The 14,543-nt window shown below is 50.4% G+C and overlaps 2 protein-coding genes across 9 annotated transcripts in view; one reads left to right on the forward strand and one right to left on the reverse strand.

Annotated features, from left to right (window-relative positions):
* The window catches only part of ARHGEF2 (Rho/Rac guanine nucleotide exchange factor 2), a 77,813-nt gene extending 65,643 nt beyond the window's left edge, over nt 1-12,170 (forward strand). For 3 of the 8 annotated variants that reach the window (XM_053604598.1, XM_053604597.1, XM_053604599.1), the window contains exons 14-22: nt 418-485; nt 3,256-3,456; nt 3,963-4,082; nt 4,216-4,283; nt 4,721-4,756; nt 4,948-4,998; nt 5,199-5,642; nt 6,526-6,739; nt 8,258-12,169. In XM_053604598.1, coding sequence (XP_053460573.1) covers nt 418-485; nt 3,256-3,456; nt 3,963-4,082; nt 4,216-4,283; nt 4,721-4,756; nt 4,948-4,998; nt 5,199-5,642; nt 6,526-6,739; nt 8,258-8,331 — 1,276 coding nt within the window. In that variant the 3' untranslated portion in view covers nt 8,332-12,169. Of the gene's footprint in view, nt 1-417; nt 486-3,255; nt 3,457-3,962; nt 4,083-4,215; nt 4,284-4,720; nt 4,757-4,947; nt 4,999-5,198; nt 5,643-6,525; nt 6,740-8,257 lie in introns of all 8 variants that reach the window. The other 5 variants (XM_053604593.1, XM_053604595.1, XM_053604594.1 and 2 more) reach the window with 3 other exon arrangements.
* A 941-nt stretch (nt 12,171-13,111) lies between these two features.
* On the reverse strand, nt 13,112-14,320 carry RXFP4 (relaxin family peptide/INSL5 receptor 4). Its single transcript, XM_053604602.1, has one exon. The coding sequence runs from the start codon at nt 14,318-14,320 to the stop codon at nt 13,397-13,399; it is 924 nt and encodes a 307-aa protein (XP_053460577.1). The 3' UTR covers nt 13,112-13,396.
* Between the last annotated feature and the right edge of the window lie 223 nt (nt 14,321-14,543).

Consider the following 14,543-nt stretch of genomic DNA (forward strand, 5'->3'; position numbering starts at 1 on the left):
CATCTTTGGAGAGATACATACCAGCACATTCAGAAGAAAAGGAGAGGGTCAAGAGTGAAAGGAGCAAAAAAAAAAAAAAAAAAAAAAAAGGGCGGCGCCTGTGGCTCAACGTGTAGGGCGCCGGTCCCATATGCCGGAGGTGGCGGGTTCAAGCCCAGCCCCGGCCAAAAAAAAAAAAAAAAAGAGTGAAAGGAGCTCTGCTGTGAGGCCAGGGAATCTTTTTTTTTTTTAATTTGGCCAGGGCTGGGTTTAAACCCGCCACCTCCGGCTTATGGGACCGGCGCCCTACCCGCTGAGCCACAGGCGCCGCCCAAGGCCAGGGAATCTTACCAGAAGAGGGGCACACAGGAAACATTGGGAAGGAATGCGGGCTCATTACTAGACTATAACCCAGCTTCTGTCTCCTAACCCCTCCAGGTGCCCATCCAGGGAAGACTTCCCCCTGATTGAGACAGAGGATGAGGCTTACCTGCGGCGAATCAAGAGTAAGACGGTCTATGGGGAGCTTGTTAAATAATTTATGTTATGTCCACACTTTCGAATACTACGCAACTATTAAAAATATGAGATGGCTGTAGGATCCATAATCAAAATCTATTAAATAAAAAAGTGGGGTTTATTAGGCCAGTCACGGTGGCTCATGCTTGTAATCCCAGCACTCTGAAAGGCTGAAGCAGGAGGATCATTTGTGGTCAGGAGCTCAAGACCAAGCTGAACAAGAGGGAGACCCTCTTCTCTACCCAAAACAGGAAAAAAAATAGCTTATTGTGAGGCTTGGCACCTGTAGGCCAGTGGTTACGGTGCCAGCCATGTAGGTTTGAACCTGGCTGGGGCCAGCTAAACAGAAATGACAACTGCAACAAAAAATAGCCAGGCGTTGTGGTGTGTGCCTGTAGTCCCAGCTACTTGGGAGGCTGAGGCAAGACAATCTCTTAAGCCCAAGAGTTTGAAGTTGCCTTGAGCTGTGATGCTACAGCACTCTATGGAGGGCAACATAGTGAGACTCTGTCTCAAAAAAAAAGCTAGTTGTGGTGGCATTTGCCTATAGTCCCAGCTACTTGGGAGGCCGAGGCAGGAGGATTGCTTAAGCCCAGGAGTGTGAGGTTGCTGGGGGCTATGATGACACCATGGCACTCTAGCCTGGGCAACAGAACAAGACCCTGTCTGCAAGAAAAAAAGAAAACAAAATACTGTAAAGTGTATGCTCCTATTTGTATAAAAATAATATAGAAAACAAGGTGAGAAGAGTAACTTGTTTTCACTACAAGGCCTTGTATTATTTAGGCTAGGATTTAACTGCTATAAAAAAAGACCAATAAAAATAAATTGCTTAAAAACGTAGAAAATTGGCTCGGTGCCTGTGGCTCAAGTGGCTAAGGCACCAGCCACATACACCTGAGCTGGCAGGTTCGAATCCAGTCCTGTTGGCCAAACAACAATGATGGCTGCAACCAAAAGATAGCCAGGCGTTGTGGCGGGCGCCTGTGGTCCCAGCTACTTGGGAGTCAGAGGCAGGAGACTCGCTTGGGCCCAGGAGTTGGAGGTTGCCACAGCACTCTACCCAGGAGGACAGCTTGAGGCTCTGTCTCCAAAAATAAAAGAAAAATCAGCTTGGCACCCACAGCACAGTAGTTATGGTGCCAGCCACATACCCCGAGGTTGGCGGGTTCAAACCTAGCCCGGGGCAGCTAAAACAACAATGACAACTACAATAACAACAACAAAAAGATAGAAAATTATTGCTTTTTATATAATAATCCAAAGTGGGAAGTTCGGAACTGCAGTTCTGCCATCTTCAATGGGAAGCTTCTATGTCCAGGTCCAAAGTAGCTACTCGAACACCCATTGTCACATGTGCATGCCATCTCTTGGGGAGGCACAGAGGGATAAAGAGAATTTACACTCGTTTCTTTTTCCTTTTTTTTTTTTTAAGACAGTGTCTCATTATCTCACCCTCGGTAGAGTGCTGTGGCATCACAGCTCACAGCAACCTCAAACTCTTGGGCTTAAGTGATTCTCTTGCCTCAGCCTCCCAAGTAGCTGGGACTACAGGCGCCCACCATAACGCCTGCTATTTTTGTTGTTATTGTTGTCGTTGTCATTGTCTTTTGGCAGGCCTAGGCTGGGTTCAAACCCGCCAGCTGTGGTGTATGTGTCTTGGCACCCTAGCCACTGATACAGGTGCTGAGCCACCTACACTCATTTGTTTAAAGGGCAGGTCTGGAAGACGCTCACATTCATTGGCCAGATTTTAGTCATGTGACAATATCTAACTGCAAGTTAGGCTGGAAAAAGTTGTCATTTACCTGGGCAGCCACCACCCAGGTGAAGCCTGTGTGCATTGTCTGATTAAAGGAAGATGGGAGAATGAACACTGGTGGACAGCTTACAACCCCCGTCATGAATCTTTTTTACTTTTGTTTTATTTATTTTTCTTTGACACAGAGTCTCACTTTGTGGCCCTCAGTAAAGTGCTGTGGTATCACAGCTCACAGCAACCTCTGGTCTCAGCCTCCCAAGTAGCTGGGACTACGGGTGCCCGCCACAACACCACCTATTTATTATTTTTTTTTTTGTAGAGACAGAGTCTCACTGTACTGCCCTCCGGTAGAGTGCCATGGCGTCACACGGCTCACAGCAACCTCTAACTCTCGGGCTTACGCGATTCTCTTGCCTCAGCCTCCTGAGTAGATGAGACTACAGTTGCCCGCCACAACGCCCGGCTATTTTTTGTTGCAGTTTGGCCGGGGCCGGGTTTGAACCTGCCACCCTCGGCATATGGGGCCAGCGCCCTACTCACTGAGCCACAGGCGCCGCCCCAACACCCATCTATTTTTAAGAGATGAAGTCTCTCTCTTGCTCAGACTGGTCTCAAACTCCTGAGCTCAAGCAATCCACCCATCTTGGCTATCCAGAGTGCTAGGATTACAGGCATGAGCCACCACATCCGGCCTTTTTACTTTTGTTTTAAAAGCAAAAGTACATGTGTTATTTTTACCCCTGAAAAGGTTATTTTCTTTTTAATATATGCAAATAAACCAGAATTAAGTCCTGCCACTCTCCTCAGCCCTCCCCCTCTACAGCAGGACTGCCCCTCCATTGGCTTTTCTGGGTCTCAGGCCCTCCACATGCTCACCTGTCTTTTTTTTTTGGCCGGGGCTGGGTTTGAACCTGCCACCTCCGGTATATGGGACCAGCGCCCTACTCCTTGAGCTACAGGCGCCACTCAACATGCTCACCTGTCTTTATCCACAGTGGAGCTGCGGCAGAAGGACCAGGCACTGGTGGAACTGCTGCAAGAGAAAGTCGGGCTGTTTGCTGAGATGACTCATTTCCAGGCAGAAGAGGATGGCAGCAGTGGGATGCCCCTGCCCACCCTGCCCCGGGGCCTTTTCCGCTCAGAGTCTCTTGAGTCCCCTCGTGGCGAGCGCCTGCTGCAGGATGCTATCCGTGAGGGTGAGGGAGCTCCCAGGGAGGGCATCACAGAACATGGACATGTGGCTAGACCTGACCACACAGAAAAGGATGACACCAACCCCAGAGGCCATATACACCTCCAGCGCCTGTTCCATGCTGGTTCCTGGAAAAGGCAGGGGAGGAGCATGGTTCTTGCTACTGTTTGACACCACTTATGCTACATGTGATTTTGCTGCCCCTTGAACTTCCTTTTTTTTTTGAGATGGATGTGAAGGGGTCTCACTGTGTTGCCCAGGCTGGCCTTGAACTCTTAGGCTCAGGTGATCCTCCCACCTTAGCCTCCCTAGTAGGACTACAGGTGCCTGCCATTGTGCCCAGCTCTCCCCTCAAGTGTCTTTAATGCCTTTTGCCTGCTACACAGGCACATGAGTGAATCCCTACAGCTACATTTGGAAACCTGAGTGTCCCTGGCATGGGGGGCAAATAGAGTTCCCACAGTGGGTCCTACATCACTCCTGTCCTTACCTCTTCCTCTTTCTTCACAGTGGAGAGCCTGAAAGACCTACTGGTGGGTCCTGGGGTGGAATTGCTCTTGATGCCCCGAGAACCAGCCTTGCCCTTGGAACTAGACAGCGGTGGTAACACGAGTCCTGGGGTCACTGCCAGTGAGTGCCAGGGCAGGGAACCAAAATAGTAGGTGGGCTGGAGAGCTAAAACTAGTGGGCTGGTACCAGGGAACGAGTGGTGTCAGTGCTCCAGGAAAATGAGCCCAGCCCATCTTTTTCCCCTTATCAACAGATGGTGAGGCCAGAACCTTCAATGGCTCCATTGAGCTTTGCAGAGCCGACTCAGACTCCAGCCAGAAGGTGGGTCCTGAACAGGTTCCAAGAAGGCTGGGCATGGTGGCTCACACCTATAATCCTAGCACTCTGTGAGGCTGAGGCAAGTAAATACCTGAGTTCAGGAGTTTAAGACCAGCCTAAGCTAGAGCGAAACCCCGTCTCTAAAAACTAGCCAGGTGTTGTGGCAGACGCCTGTAGTCCGAGCTACCTGGGAGGCTGAGGCAGGAGGATCCCTTGAGCCCAAGAGTTTGAGGTTGCTGTGAGCTATGACACTACCTCCCTCAACTGAGAGCAACAAAGTGAGACTGTCACAAAATAAACAAACAAAAAAAAGGTTCCAAGACTTGGCTAGAGGATGGGAAAGGGACAGTTGGCCAGTAGATCCTCTACAGAAAGCTGTTTGGGGCAGGCAGCAGAGATTTGCCTACCTGCTGACTCTCCATCCTTGCCTATTTCTATAGGATCGAAATGGAAATCAGCTGAGATCTCCCCAGGAGGTAAGATGGGAACTTTAGGGAATGTATTCTCAGTCTGAGAAATTCTGACCCAACTTGGAGTGGCAAGGCGGAGGGTCTATACTTCAGTCTTTCCAGTTACCGTTGTCCCCATACCCATAATTACTCAACTTCTGGGCAGTTCTCACATCCTTAAGCTTGGCCCCCGTTTCCACCCTCTCCTCTGTCCTTAGGAGGCGTTACAGCGATTGGTCAATCTCTATGGACTTCTGCATGGCCTACAGGTCAGTAGGGCAAGGGCTAGAATGGGGAAGAGAAAGGCCAGGCCAAACATGTCCATTTAGGTGGGGCATGACCATCCTGACAGCCTTTCTAAATATTCCCACAATCCAGGCTCACCAAAGATTGATGACTTTAGCCTTGGGCTGGGGGGAGAAAAAAACAGGGGTTTCTAATGCACCCTTTACCTGTGGTCCACCCCCAGGCGGCTGTGGCCCAACAGGACACTTTGATGGAAGCCCGGTTCCCTGAAGGCCCTGAAAGGAGGGAGAAGTTGTCCCGAGCTAACTCCCGGGATGGAGAGGCTGGCAGATCTGGGGCTGTGCCTACGGCTCCTGAAAAGCAGGCCACTGAGCTGGCCCTGCTGCAGCGGCAGCATGCGCTGCTGCAGGAGGAGCTGCGGCGTTGCCGGCGGCTGGGTGAGGAGCGGGCTACTGAAGCCAGCAGCCTGGAAGCCCGCCTCCGGGAGAGCGAGCAGGCCCGGGCTGTGCTGGAGCGGGAAGCTGAAGAGGCACGCAGGCAACTGGCTGCCCTGGGCCAGACAGAGCCACTCCCAGCCGAGGCCCCCTGGGCCCGCAGGCCTGTGGACCCAAGGCGGCGCAGCCTCCCTGCAGGCGATGCCCTGTACCTGAGTTTCAACCCACCACAGGTGAGGCAGCTGGGAGTTGTTAACTGACCTGGGGTGGACATATGGGTCATAGAATCTGAAAGAAATCAGGCATTGGGGATTTAAGCCCAGACAAAATCAGGCAACAGACTTGAAGGGTTTTAAGATCCTGGCTAGAGAACTAAAAAGAAATTTAGGGACTTGGCGTCTGTAGCTCAGCAACTGGTGTGTCAGCCACATACACCAGAGCTGACAGGTTCAAACCCAGTCAGGGCCTGCCAAACAGCAATGACAACTACAACCTAAAAAAAACGATATATATATATATAGCCAGGCAATGTGGCAGGCACCTGTAGTCCCAGCTACTTGGGAAGCTGAGGCAAAAGGATCGCTTAAGCCCAAGAGTTTGAGGTTGCTATGAGCTGTGATATCACGGCATTCTACCTACTGAGGGCAACATAGTGAGACTCTGTCTCAAAAAAGAAAGAAATTTAGGGCGGCACCTGTAGTTCAGTGAGTAGGGTGCCAGTCACATACACCTAGGCTAACCCAGCCCAGGCCAGCTAAAATCAACAATGACAACTGCAACCGAAAAATAGCCGGGTGTTGTGGCAGATGCCTGTAGTCCCAGCTACTTGGGAGGCTGAGGCAAAAGAATAGCTTAAGCCCAAGAGTTTGAAGTTGCTGTGAACTGTTGCGTCTATGGCCACTCTACGGAGGGCAACAGAGTGAGACTCTGTCTAAAAAAAATTTAGATGGGTACAGCAGAAGGTATTGAAGGAAAATAACCCAGGTGGTGATGCTGAGAGAGATCAGTTGGTGATAGATTTACTGAGGCAGAGTCATGGTTGAGCTTTGATGGGGAGCAGGACCCACTGCCTCCACTAAGCAGAGCTGGCCTGCTTTTCCTGCCTGCTGTCCACAGCCCAGCCGAGGCCCTGACCGCCTGGATCTGCCTGTGACTGTTCGCTCCAGCCATCGACCCTTTGAGGATCGGGAGAGGCAGGACCTGGGTAGCCCTGAGGAACGGCTTCAAGACAGCAGTGACCCTGACACTGGCAGCGAGGAGGAAGGTAGCAGCCGTCCGTCTCCGCCCCACAGTCCTCGAGGTGAGACCCTGGCGGAGACATGGACTAGAGGTAGAGTGCGGCCTGAGTACAGGCCTTTTGGCTGTGGCTTTCAAATGGGCCCCAACTGACCCCTGCAGCCTGCAGTTAAATCTAGGGAGGGACATAGAAAGGACTTCCTGTTTTTTTAGGTGATGAGTGGGTGGTAGGACTCCAGGGAGCAAAGTGTGTGGGAGCCTCTCCTCCAACAGATGGGTGATTCCCAGTCTTTTAAAGCAAACATAGAGTTTGTTGTAAGAGACAGGGTATAACTGTGTTCCCCAGACTGGACTCAAACTCCAGGGCTTAAGCCTCTTATGTAGTTGTGGCAGTAGGTGTGTGCCACTGTGCCTAGTGAGAAATAGACTTTTTTTTTTTTTTTGAATTTTTTTTTTTTTTTGTAGAGACAGAGTCTCACTTTACCACCTTCAGTAGAGTGCCATGATGTCATAGGACTCACAGCAACCTCTAGCTCTTGGGCTTCCGCGATTCTCCTGCCTCCGCCTTCCGAGCAGCTGGGATTACAGGCTCCCACCACAACGCCCAGCTAGAGATAGACTTTTAAAGTAAAAAAATTGGGGGCCAGGCGTGGTAGCTCACACCTATAATCCTAGCACTTGAGAGGCCGAGGCTGGTGGCTTGCCTGAACTCACAGGTTTGAGAGTAGCCTGAGCAAGAGCGAGACCCCATCTCTAACATATAGCTTGGCGTTGTGGTGGGTGCCTGTAGTCCTAGCTACTTGGGAGGCTGAGGCAAGAAAATCGCTTGAGTCCAAGAGTTTGAAGTTGCCATGAGGTGTGACACTTTACTGAGGGGCAACAAAGTAAGACTCTTATCTCCCAAAAAAAAAAAAAAAAAAAAAAATTGTTTTTTTTTTTTGAAAGGCCTGTGAGTTCTAGTGGATGCAGAAAATAGTAATCAAAAGCTACTGTGATTTCATATTATAATCTTTAAAGTTGGTTGGTTTTTTTGTTTGTTTGTTTGTTTTGAGACAGAGTCTCTGTCACTCTGGGTAGAATGGCATGGTGTCATAGCTCACAGCAACCTCAAACTCTTGGGTTCAAGCGATCCTCTTGCCTCACCCTTCTGAGTAGCTGGGACTACAGGAACCTGTCACAATGCCCAGTTAGTTTTTTTTTCTATTTTTAGTGGAGATGGGGTCTCATTCTTGCTCAGGCTGGTCTCAAACTCCTGAGCTCAAGGGATCCTCCCACCTCAGCCTCTCAGAGTGCTAGGATTACAGGTGAGAGCCACCTCACCAGGCCAGTATTTTGTATTTTATTAATCAGATTGTATCTTTGTGTACTTACAAAGTGTATCCAGTGTGTACCTACGTGTGGGTACGTGCTTATGTTTTGTTTTTTTTTTAAGACAGAGCCTCCCTCTGTCACCTTGGGTAGAGTGCCCTGGTCACTTTGTCAACTGGTTTTCCCCTCCTCCCAGGACTCACAACCTGTCGAACCCCTGACCCATAGATAGAGAGGCATTAGTGCAGGGTGCAGTCCTCACAGGAGGCCCTGCTAACTAACTATTTTGCTCTGTCCCCTTCAGATTTCACCCGAATGCAGGACATCCCGGAGGAGACAGAGAGCCGTGATGGGGAGCCTATACCCTCCGAAACCTAAGGGGGCCCCTCCCTGTGCCTGTGCCCCACTGAAGAACATTACTGAGGGGGCAAACCTTGGGGACTCCATTTGCCAATGATGAGGGAACATTTGAATGAACTGCTGATTGTCCTTGCCAGCTCTTGGGATCCTTGGATACCTGGGGCCATTTAAAATGCTGGGGGAATTAGGTCACAATACCCCCAGGTGGCTGGCATCCAAAAGCTGCACCACAAATGCCAGTTTCTCATGCCTTCTTCCCTATACTTTAGGAAAAATTATTTATTTATTGTTTATTAGTTACAGGGGGAGAGGAGGGATTTATAGGACCAGGGACATTGGAACCAAGCCATAGGGATCAGGGGGCCTGTCCTTTAACACTACTGGGGTATATCAGGCTTAACCATCCAGCTGCCGGGTTCTAGCCCTACACTCCTCCCTAGCACCCCCATCTCAGAGGAGAGGCTGCAGCTATAAGGCTCCACTGCCCTTGAAGGAGGGCTGGGGCGGGGCCATGTCCCTCTGCCCTCTCCCCTCCACCACTTACCACTGTCCTCCCTTCTATCCTACATGGGAGCCCTAGAGAGACAACCTGGCTTCCTAGAATTGATAGGATAGAAGTGGGTATCATGGTGGTTTGTTAGGATGAAGGGGAAAAACTCCACAGGGACCAGAATGTTTTGTGTGTGTTTTTTTTTTTTCCTTTTTTGTACCAAAGCCAATTGCACGTGTTTTATATTTTTAAGAAAAGATTGTAGGTAATTAGAGATCGCAGCCTTCTATCTCCACATCTCTGAGCAGGTTGAGGGGTGAGAGAGAAAATGACTTCTCCCTTCATCTATAGCAGTGGGGGACCTATACTGACTGACCTCTTTCCCAGCCATTGGGAAAATGTTCTAGGATGGTCTGGGAAATCTCTAGGAACCCTAACCTTGCCTTCCACCTCAGCAACCATGACCTGAAACCTCAGTGTGAATTTTGGGAACTTCTCAATGGACCACCCCATGCCCAGTAGCCCCAGCCATTTTTCTGCCAATTTGGTTGTTTAAAAACAAAACAAAAAAAGATCAAGCAGGGAAAATTAAAGACCTAGAACCCCACAAGGTGCTATCTTTTCCTAGTGTCTGTCAGTTCTAAGGGTGATGGTGAGGGGAGAGCAGGGCAGTGACTGTCGTCCTTCTCCCAAAGGCCCTTTCCTCTCCAAAAGGGCAGTCCCTGCCTCACTGAAGAGAAGGCCACCAACAAAAGTAGCTGCTGCACATCTTTTTTTTTAATTCACAAATCCAAGGATAAAAGTGAAGGGGTACTGGGTTAGTTTCCATTGTTGGGGATTCCAGTCTTCATCTTATTTGCATGCTGTGCTCAGAAGTCAACACAGCCTGTTGTCCCCTTTTGGTGCAGTCCTGTCCTCCTGTCCCTGTTGTCGGTTTGCAGATGCAGCCCTGGCCCTGCCCCTGTTCTCCGTAATGTCAGAGCCCTGGGGTGACCATCATAGGACACCCTCTTGGAGAGGCAGTAAGGGGTTAGCTGGTTTCAGTTCTTGGCTTGATTTTACTTCCTGTTCGTGGTTGATAACCCAGCTTCAGGGCTGAGAGGGAAGGGAGGAGGGGGCATCTGGGGTTATGAAAATGGAGGCACATGTGTAAGTCCTTGCTGGAGCTTGTGGGTAAGATGAGAAGAATGGGGTGCAGAGCCTCAGCAGGAAAGAGGAATTGGAGTCTCACGGCTTGGGGAGCAGCCCGCACCTTCCACTCTGTAACCCTGACCACCATATGGCCTTTACAAGGTGCTTTCACATCCATTATGGGAATCAACTGTTACCATTTTACAGCAGGGAAACTAGAGTGCAGAAAGGTTGCCAGGCCAGGAAGGGGCCAGCCTTCCTAATTTAGTCCTCCACTGTGCCCCTCTTGGCTACTCTGCCTAAAAATACCAGAGTTTCGAATCTCAGATACGCTGACTCCCTGCTTGGCAGCTGTCTCCCTGTAAGCTGAAATAGCTGGACCCCAAAGCTTTAAGGGCGGAGTGGGGACAGCATGGGAAGTCCACCAAGAAAGGGGAGTGTAGGTTTTATCAACACCCTTGTGCACCCAGTGAAGGGTGCCAGTCAGGAGAGAAACTGCAAAGCCTGAGGCAGATCCCACACTGGGCGTAGAGAAGCCTACAGCTCTCTTTAGAGCAGTGGTTCTCAACCTTCCTAATGCCGCGACCCTTTAATAACAGTTCTTCATGTTGTGGTGACCCCAATCATAAAATTATTTTCCCTGCTACTTCATAACTGTAATTTTGCTACTGTTACAAATCATGATGTAAATATCTGATATGCAGGATGTATTTAGGTGACCCCTGTGAAAGGGTCATTCGACCCCCAAAACCGCTGCTGTAGAGCAATACTGCCTTTTTGTCAGCACTGCTGTGCCTTCTGCCTTCCCTTTGCTAAAACCCTCTCATCTTCAGTCCCCAAACATGGTGTCAAAGCATTTCTTTTTGGGTTCCTGACAGCCCGGTCCTCTTCCATTTTTGATCATTCTGCCCTTTGTCTTCTCCATAATCCCATATTTGGGAACTCAGTCTTAACTTCTGTCCCTTCTGCTGCAGTTGCAAAGCTCTCTGGCTTTGTGCTTCAGGGAGCCAGGACCCAGCTTCTCACTAAAAAAATAACCTGTTTTCTAATCGGAGAGGAATGCCACGCCTTCTGCTGTGCCCAGCCCTCCCTTCTTCCTCCATTGCTGCACCCTTCCCTCCTATTCCTCCAAGGGTAGGTTTATGTGCATTCACTCTCCTCTGACTTGGACCTGTGTGAACTTTGTCAATATTTACCTCCAGGTCCCATAAAGCAGAGGTACCCCCAGAGGAGCCAATATCCGGATCCCAGCAAGGCTGTTAGAGGAGCTGCTGGGGGGTGTGAGGAGGGGAGCTTAGGTGGGGGAAGATTTTCCATCCTCCCAAATTGGCTGAGAGCAGACCTGGGGCTTTGGAACCAGTTTAAACGTTATCAAAAAGGAAATTAAACATCAAGCGGCTAATTAAATCTCTTTCATACTGCTTTAATATGTTGTGAATTGGGTGGCTCTTTAGAGCCTCTTAGCAATAAAACTGGGCAGGAGGCTTCATACTCACTGCTCCCAGCTACTGCTCCATAATCTTGAGCAGCCAGTTACATACAAGATAGGTTAGGGAGCTTGGTGAGGTGGGAAGCAAAGATAATGGAAGTGGAAGCACCATCCCATATTTCCTCTGCCGCCTCCTTTTTCCCCCCAGAAAGTCCCTTCTGATGACTTTTTATCATGGATGGGTCATAATGAACATGAAAACCAAAAGGGAGGGCAGCACCTGTGGCTCAGTAGGTAGGGCGCCGGCCCCATATACCAAGAGTGGCAGGTTTGATCCTGGTCCCGGCCAAAATGCAACAACAACAACAAAAAATACAGCCAGGCATTGTGGCAGGCGCCTGTGGTCCCAGCTGCTCGGGAGGCTGAGACAAGAGAATCGCCTAAGCCCAGGAGTTGGAGATTTCTGTGAGCTGTAATGCCACAGCACTCTACCGAAGGTGATAAAGTGAGACTCTGTCTCTTAGAAAAAAAAAAAAAAAAGAGCCCCCTTCCCTGGAGAACACACCTTTAAGAGGGGCTAACCCCTCAGTTCTTTGTGTCAGACTTTGATTATACTCCACACAGAGTGTGTAGAAACATTCCAAACAAGATCTTCATGGTTCCCTGTGCCCATCTCCCAGCTATCCTTCGTTTCCATTATAAGGTGTCAGAATAATAGCTAACAGTATGTGTTAGGCAGTCAAATCCTTAATAGCCCATTTTACGGTAAGAAAACAGATACAGAGAAACAGTAATTTGCCCAAGGTAAAGGTTCAAATCCAGGTGCTCTGACACCCAAGCTGACAGCACCACTTTCTGTGATTTCTGCTTCTCTGGCCCTACTTTCAGCCTGATTTACCAATTGTTTTCTGTATTTGCCCCACCCACATCTTTGTCTGTCATTGTCTTCACTTGTGCCTTCAAATCCTGATTTAAAGAGAGATGCTATGAGCTCGGTGAGGTGGCTCATGCCTGTAATCCCAGCACTTGGGAGGCCAAGACAAGTGGATTGCCTGAGCTCACAGGTTTGAGACCAGCCTGAGCCAGAGCAAGACCCCATTTCAAAAAAATAGACGTGTTGTGGCAGGCACCTGTAGTCCCAGCTAATCTATTTAGGAGTCTAAGGCAAGAGAATCTCTTAAGCCCAAGAGTTTGGGGTTGCTGTGAGCTATGATGTCATAGTACTTTATCAAGGGCAACAAAGTGAGATTCTGTCTCAAAAAGAAATAAATTAAAAAATGGAGATACTGTAGGTAGCACTAGGGTTTATACCTAGAGCTTGTCAGGGGCCAGAAATTCCAGCAAGACCTCACACCTGGCATCCCTGCCGGGGAACTACATCTTTGCAGTTGAGGCCTCTGCAAGCAGTATCTGTGGGCACCACTGATACGGTAAGATGACAGGAATGGCCAGAGAAAGGGCATTTTTGGCCTTGGTACCAGAGAATGACAAGAGAAACGCTGTTTTGAGGTGAGTGAGGGTGGAGGGGTAGAGAGGACAGATAGATGGTCACTGACCTCTGATCCATTAGCCTAGAAGGCTTAGGGGAAATCTGGGAATTCCTACAAAAGGCAGAAATAGGGCAACAAATCCTTTTGTCTGTCCCACAGTGAATTGAAGGTGGGACTGGGATAAAAGTTCAGGACAATTTGTGGATAATCCAGAGATTTATTCTCAGATCCTCCTCTTCCCCACCTCCAAATAGAGACTTAAGCTTTGTCACACACAGTCCTGATCTGGGCCCCCATCTTCTCCACATCTTGGGGATCAAAGATCAGACTTTTCCCTGTGAGTGTTGCAGCCTGGCAGAGAGGGCAGCCTCTTCTTGGGATGTGAGGACTCTACACCTGCGAGATCTCAGGAGAGCGGTCAGCTTGTACCCGTCACCTGGGTGTCCCTTTGTCCAGGTTGGTGAGTAGGGTAGATGGGCCACTCTCTGGGGGAGTGCTCACCACCCACGGCCTTCCTACCTCCTTTAGGGCCACTGGTTCCACTCAGCCTCGGCCCTGGGGCCATAGCCTGGATCGCAGATCCCGGAAGGTGTCTGTCAGAGCCTGCCGGGGCTCCCGCCTTAGGAGACAGTACAGCACAGGGTTGAGGCAGCTGTTGCTGTGTGCCAGGCAAGTGGTGACAGGGAAGACATAGGTGTGGATGGTGTAGAAAGTGCTGTCCCAGGGTACCAGGTCAAACTTTACCAGGACACCCCAGAGAGTGACCACATGGTTTGGGAACCAGCAGAGGAAGAAAGAGGCCACCAGGATACGGACAGAACGGGCCACGATCCTGCTGTCCTGCCGTCGCCGTTGCCGCCGCCGCAGGAAAGCCAGCAGCAGCAGGTAGCTGGTTGTGGTAACACCCAAGGGCACCATGAAGGCCAGCACCACCCTTTGCAGCTGGTAGGCCCCGAGCCAGTACCTGCTGGGGAAGCGTAGCAGGCAGAGTCGCACATCCCACACCTCACCTTCAGCTCCAAAAACAGCTGTTGGCACTGTCACTAGGGCAGCCACTACCCACACTGCCAGGGTGGCCACGCGGGCCCAGAAGAGTGAGAGGTGGGTGCCTGGCCCTGCAGCCATGGCCACCACCCAGTATCGGGCAACACTCAGCACCGTGATCAGGAAGATGCTAGCGTAGACATTGAGGACAGTGGCGGTCAAGACCATCTTGCAGAGGGCACCTCCAAAGGGCCAGTGGAAGTCCAGTGCTGACTCAGCTGCCCAGAAGGGGAGAGTAAGTGCCAGCCCCAGGTCTGCCAGCGCCAGGTTGAAGACAAAGGTGTCTGAAGGTGGGCCAGGGTCTCGCCGAGCACAGTTACCCAGTACCCACAGGACGGCCAGATTTCCCAGCAAGCCGATGGCCCCCACAAGCCCATAGACCAGGGCAACTGTGACCCTCAGGGCTAGGAATTGGACAGGCATGGCAGCATCGTCAGCATTCAGTATGCTGCCTCCAGAGGTGTTGACCCAGAAGAAGCTGGGTGGAAAGGCAGAGATGTTGGACATCGCAGGGTTCAGAGGTTGGTGTTGAGCAGAGAGGTCCACAGGTGCCTGCCAGACTGGCAGAGGCCGCCGCAGCTCTCTGAAGAAGGCTCTATATCCAAGTGCTTCTCGGTAGCCTCTAGTTGCCAGGAGTCCTGGCCCA

The sequence above is a fragment of the Nycticebus coucang genome, chromosome 10 (genome assembly GCF_027406575.1).
Source record: "Nycticebus coucang isolate mNycCou1 chromosome 10, mNycCou1.pri, whole genome shotgun sequence".
Classification (NCBI taxonomy): domain Eukaryota; kingdom Metazoa; phylum Chordata; class Mammalia; order Primates; family Lorisidae; genus Nycticebus; species Nycticebus coucang.

Coding starts and splice junctions, on each gene's coding strand:
- RXFP4 (XM_053604602.1), bottom strand. CDS start 14,320: ATGCCTGTCCAATTCCTAGCCCTGAGGGTCACAGTTGCCCTGGTCTAT.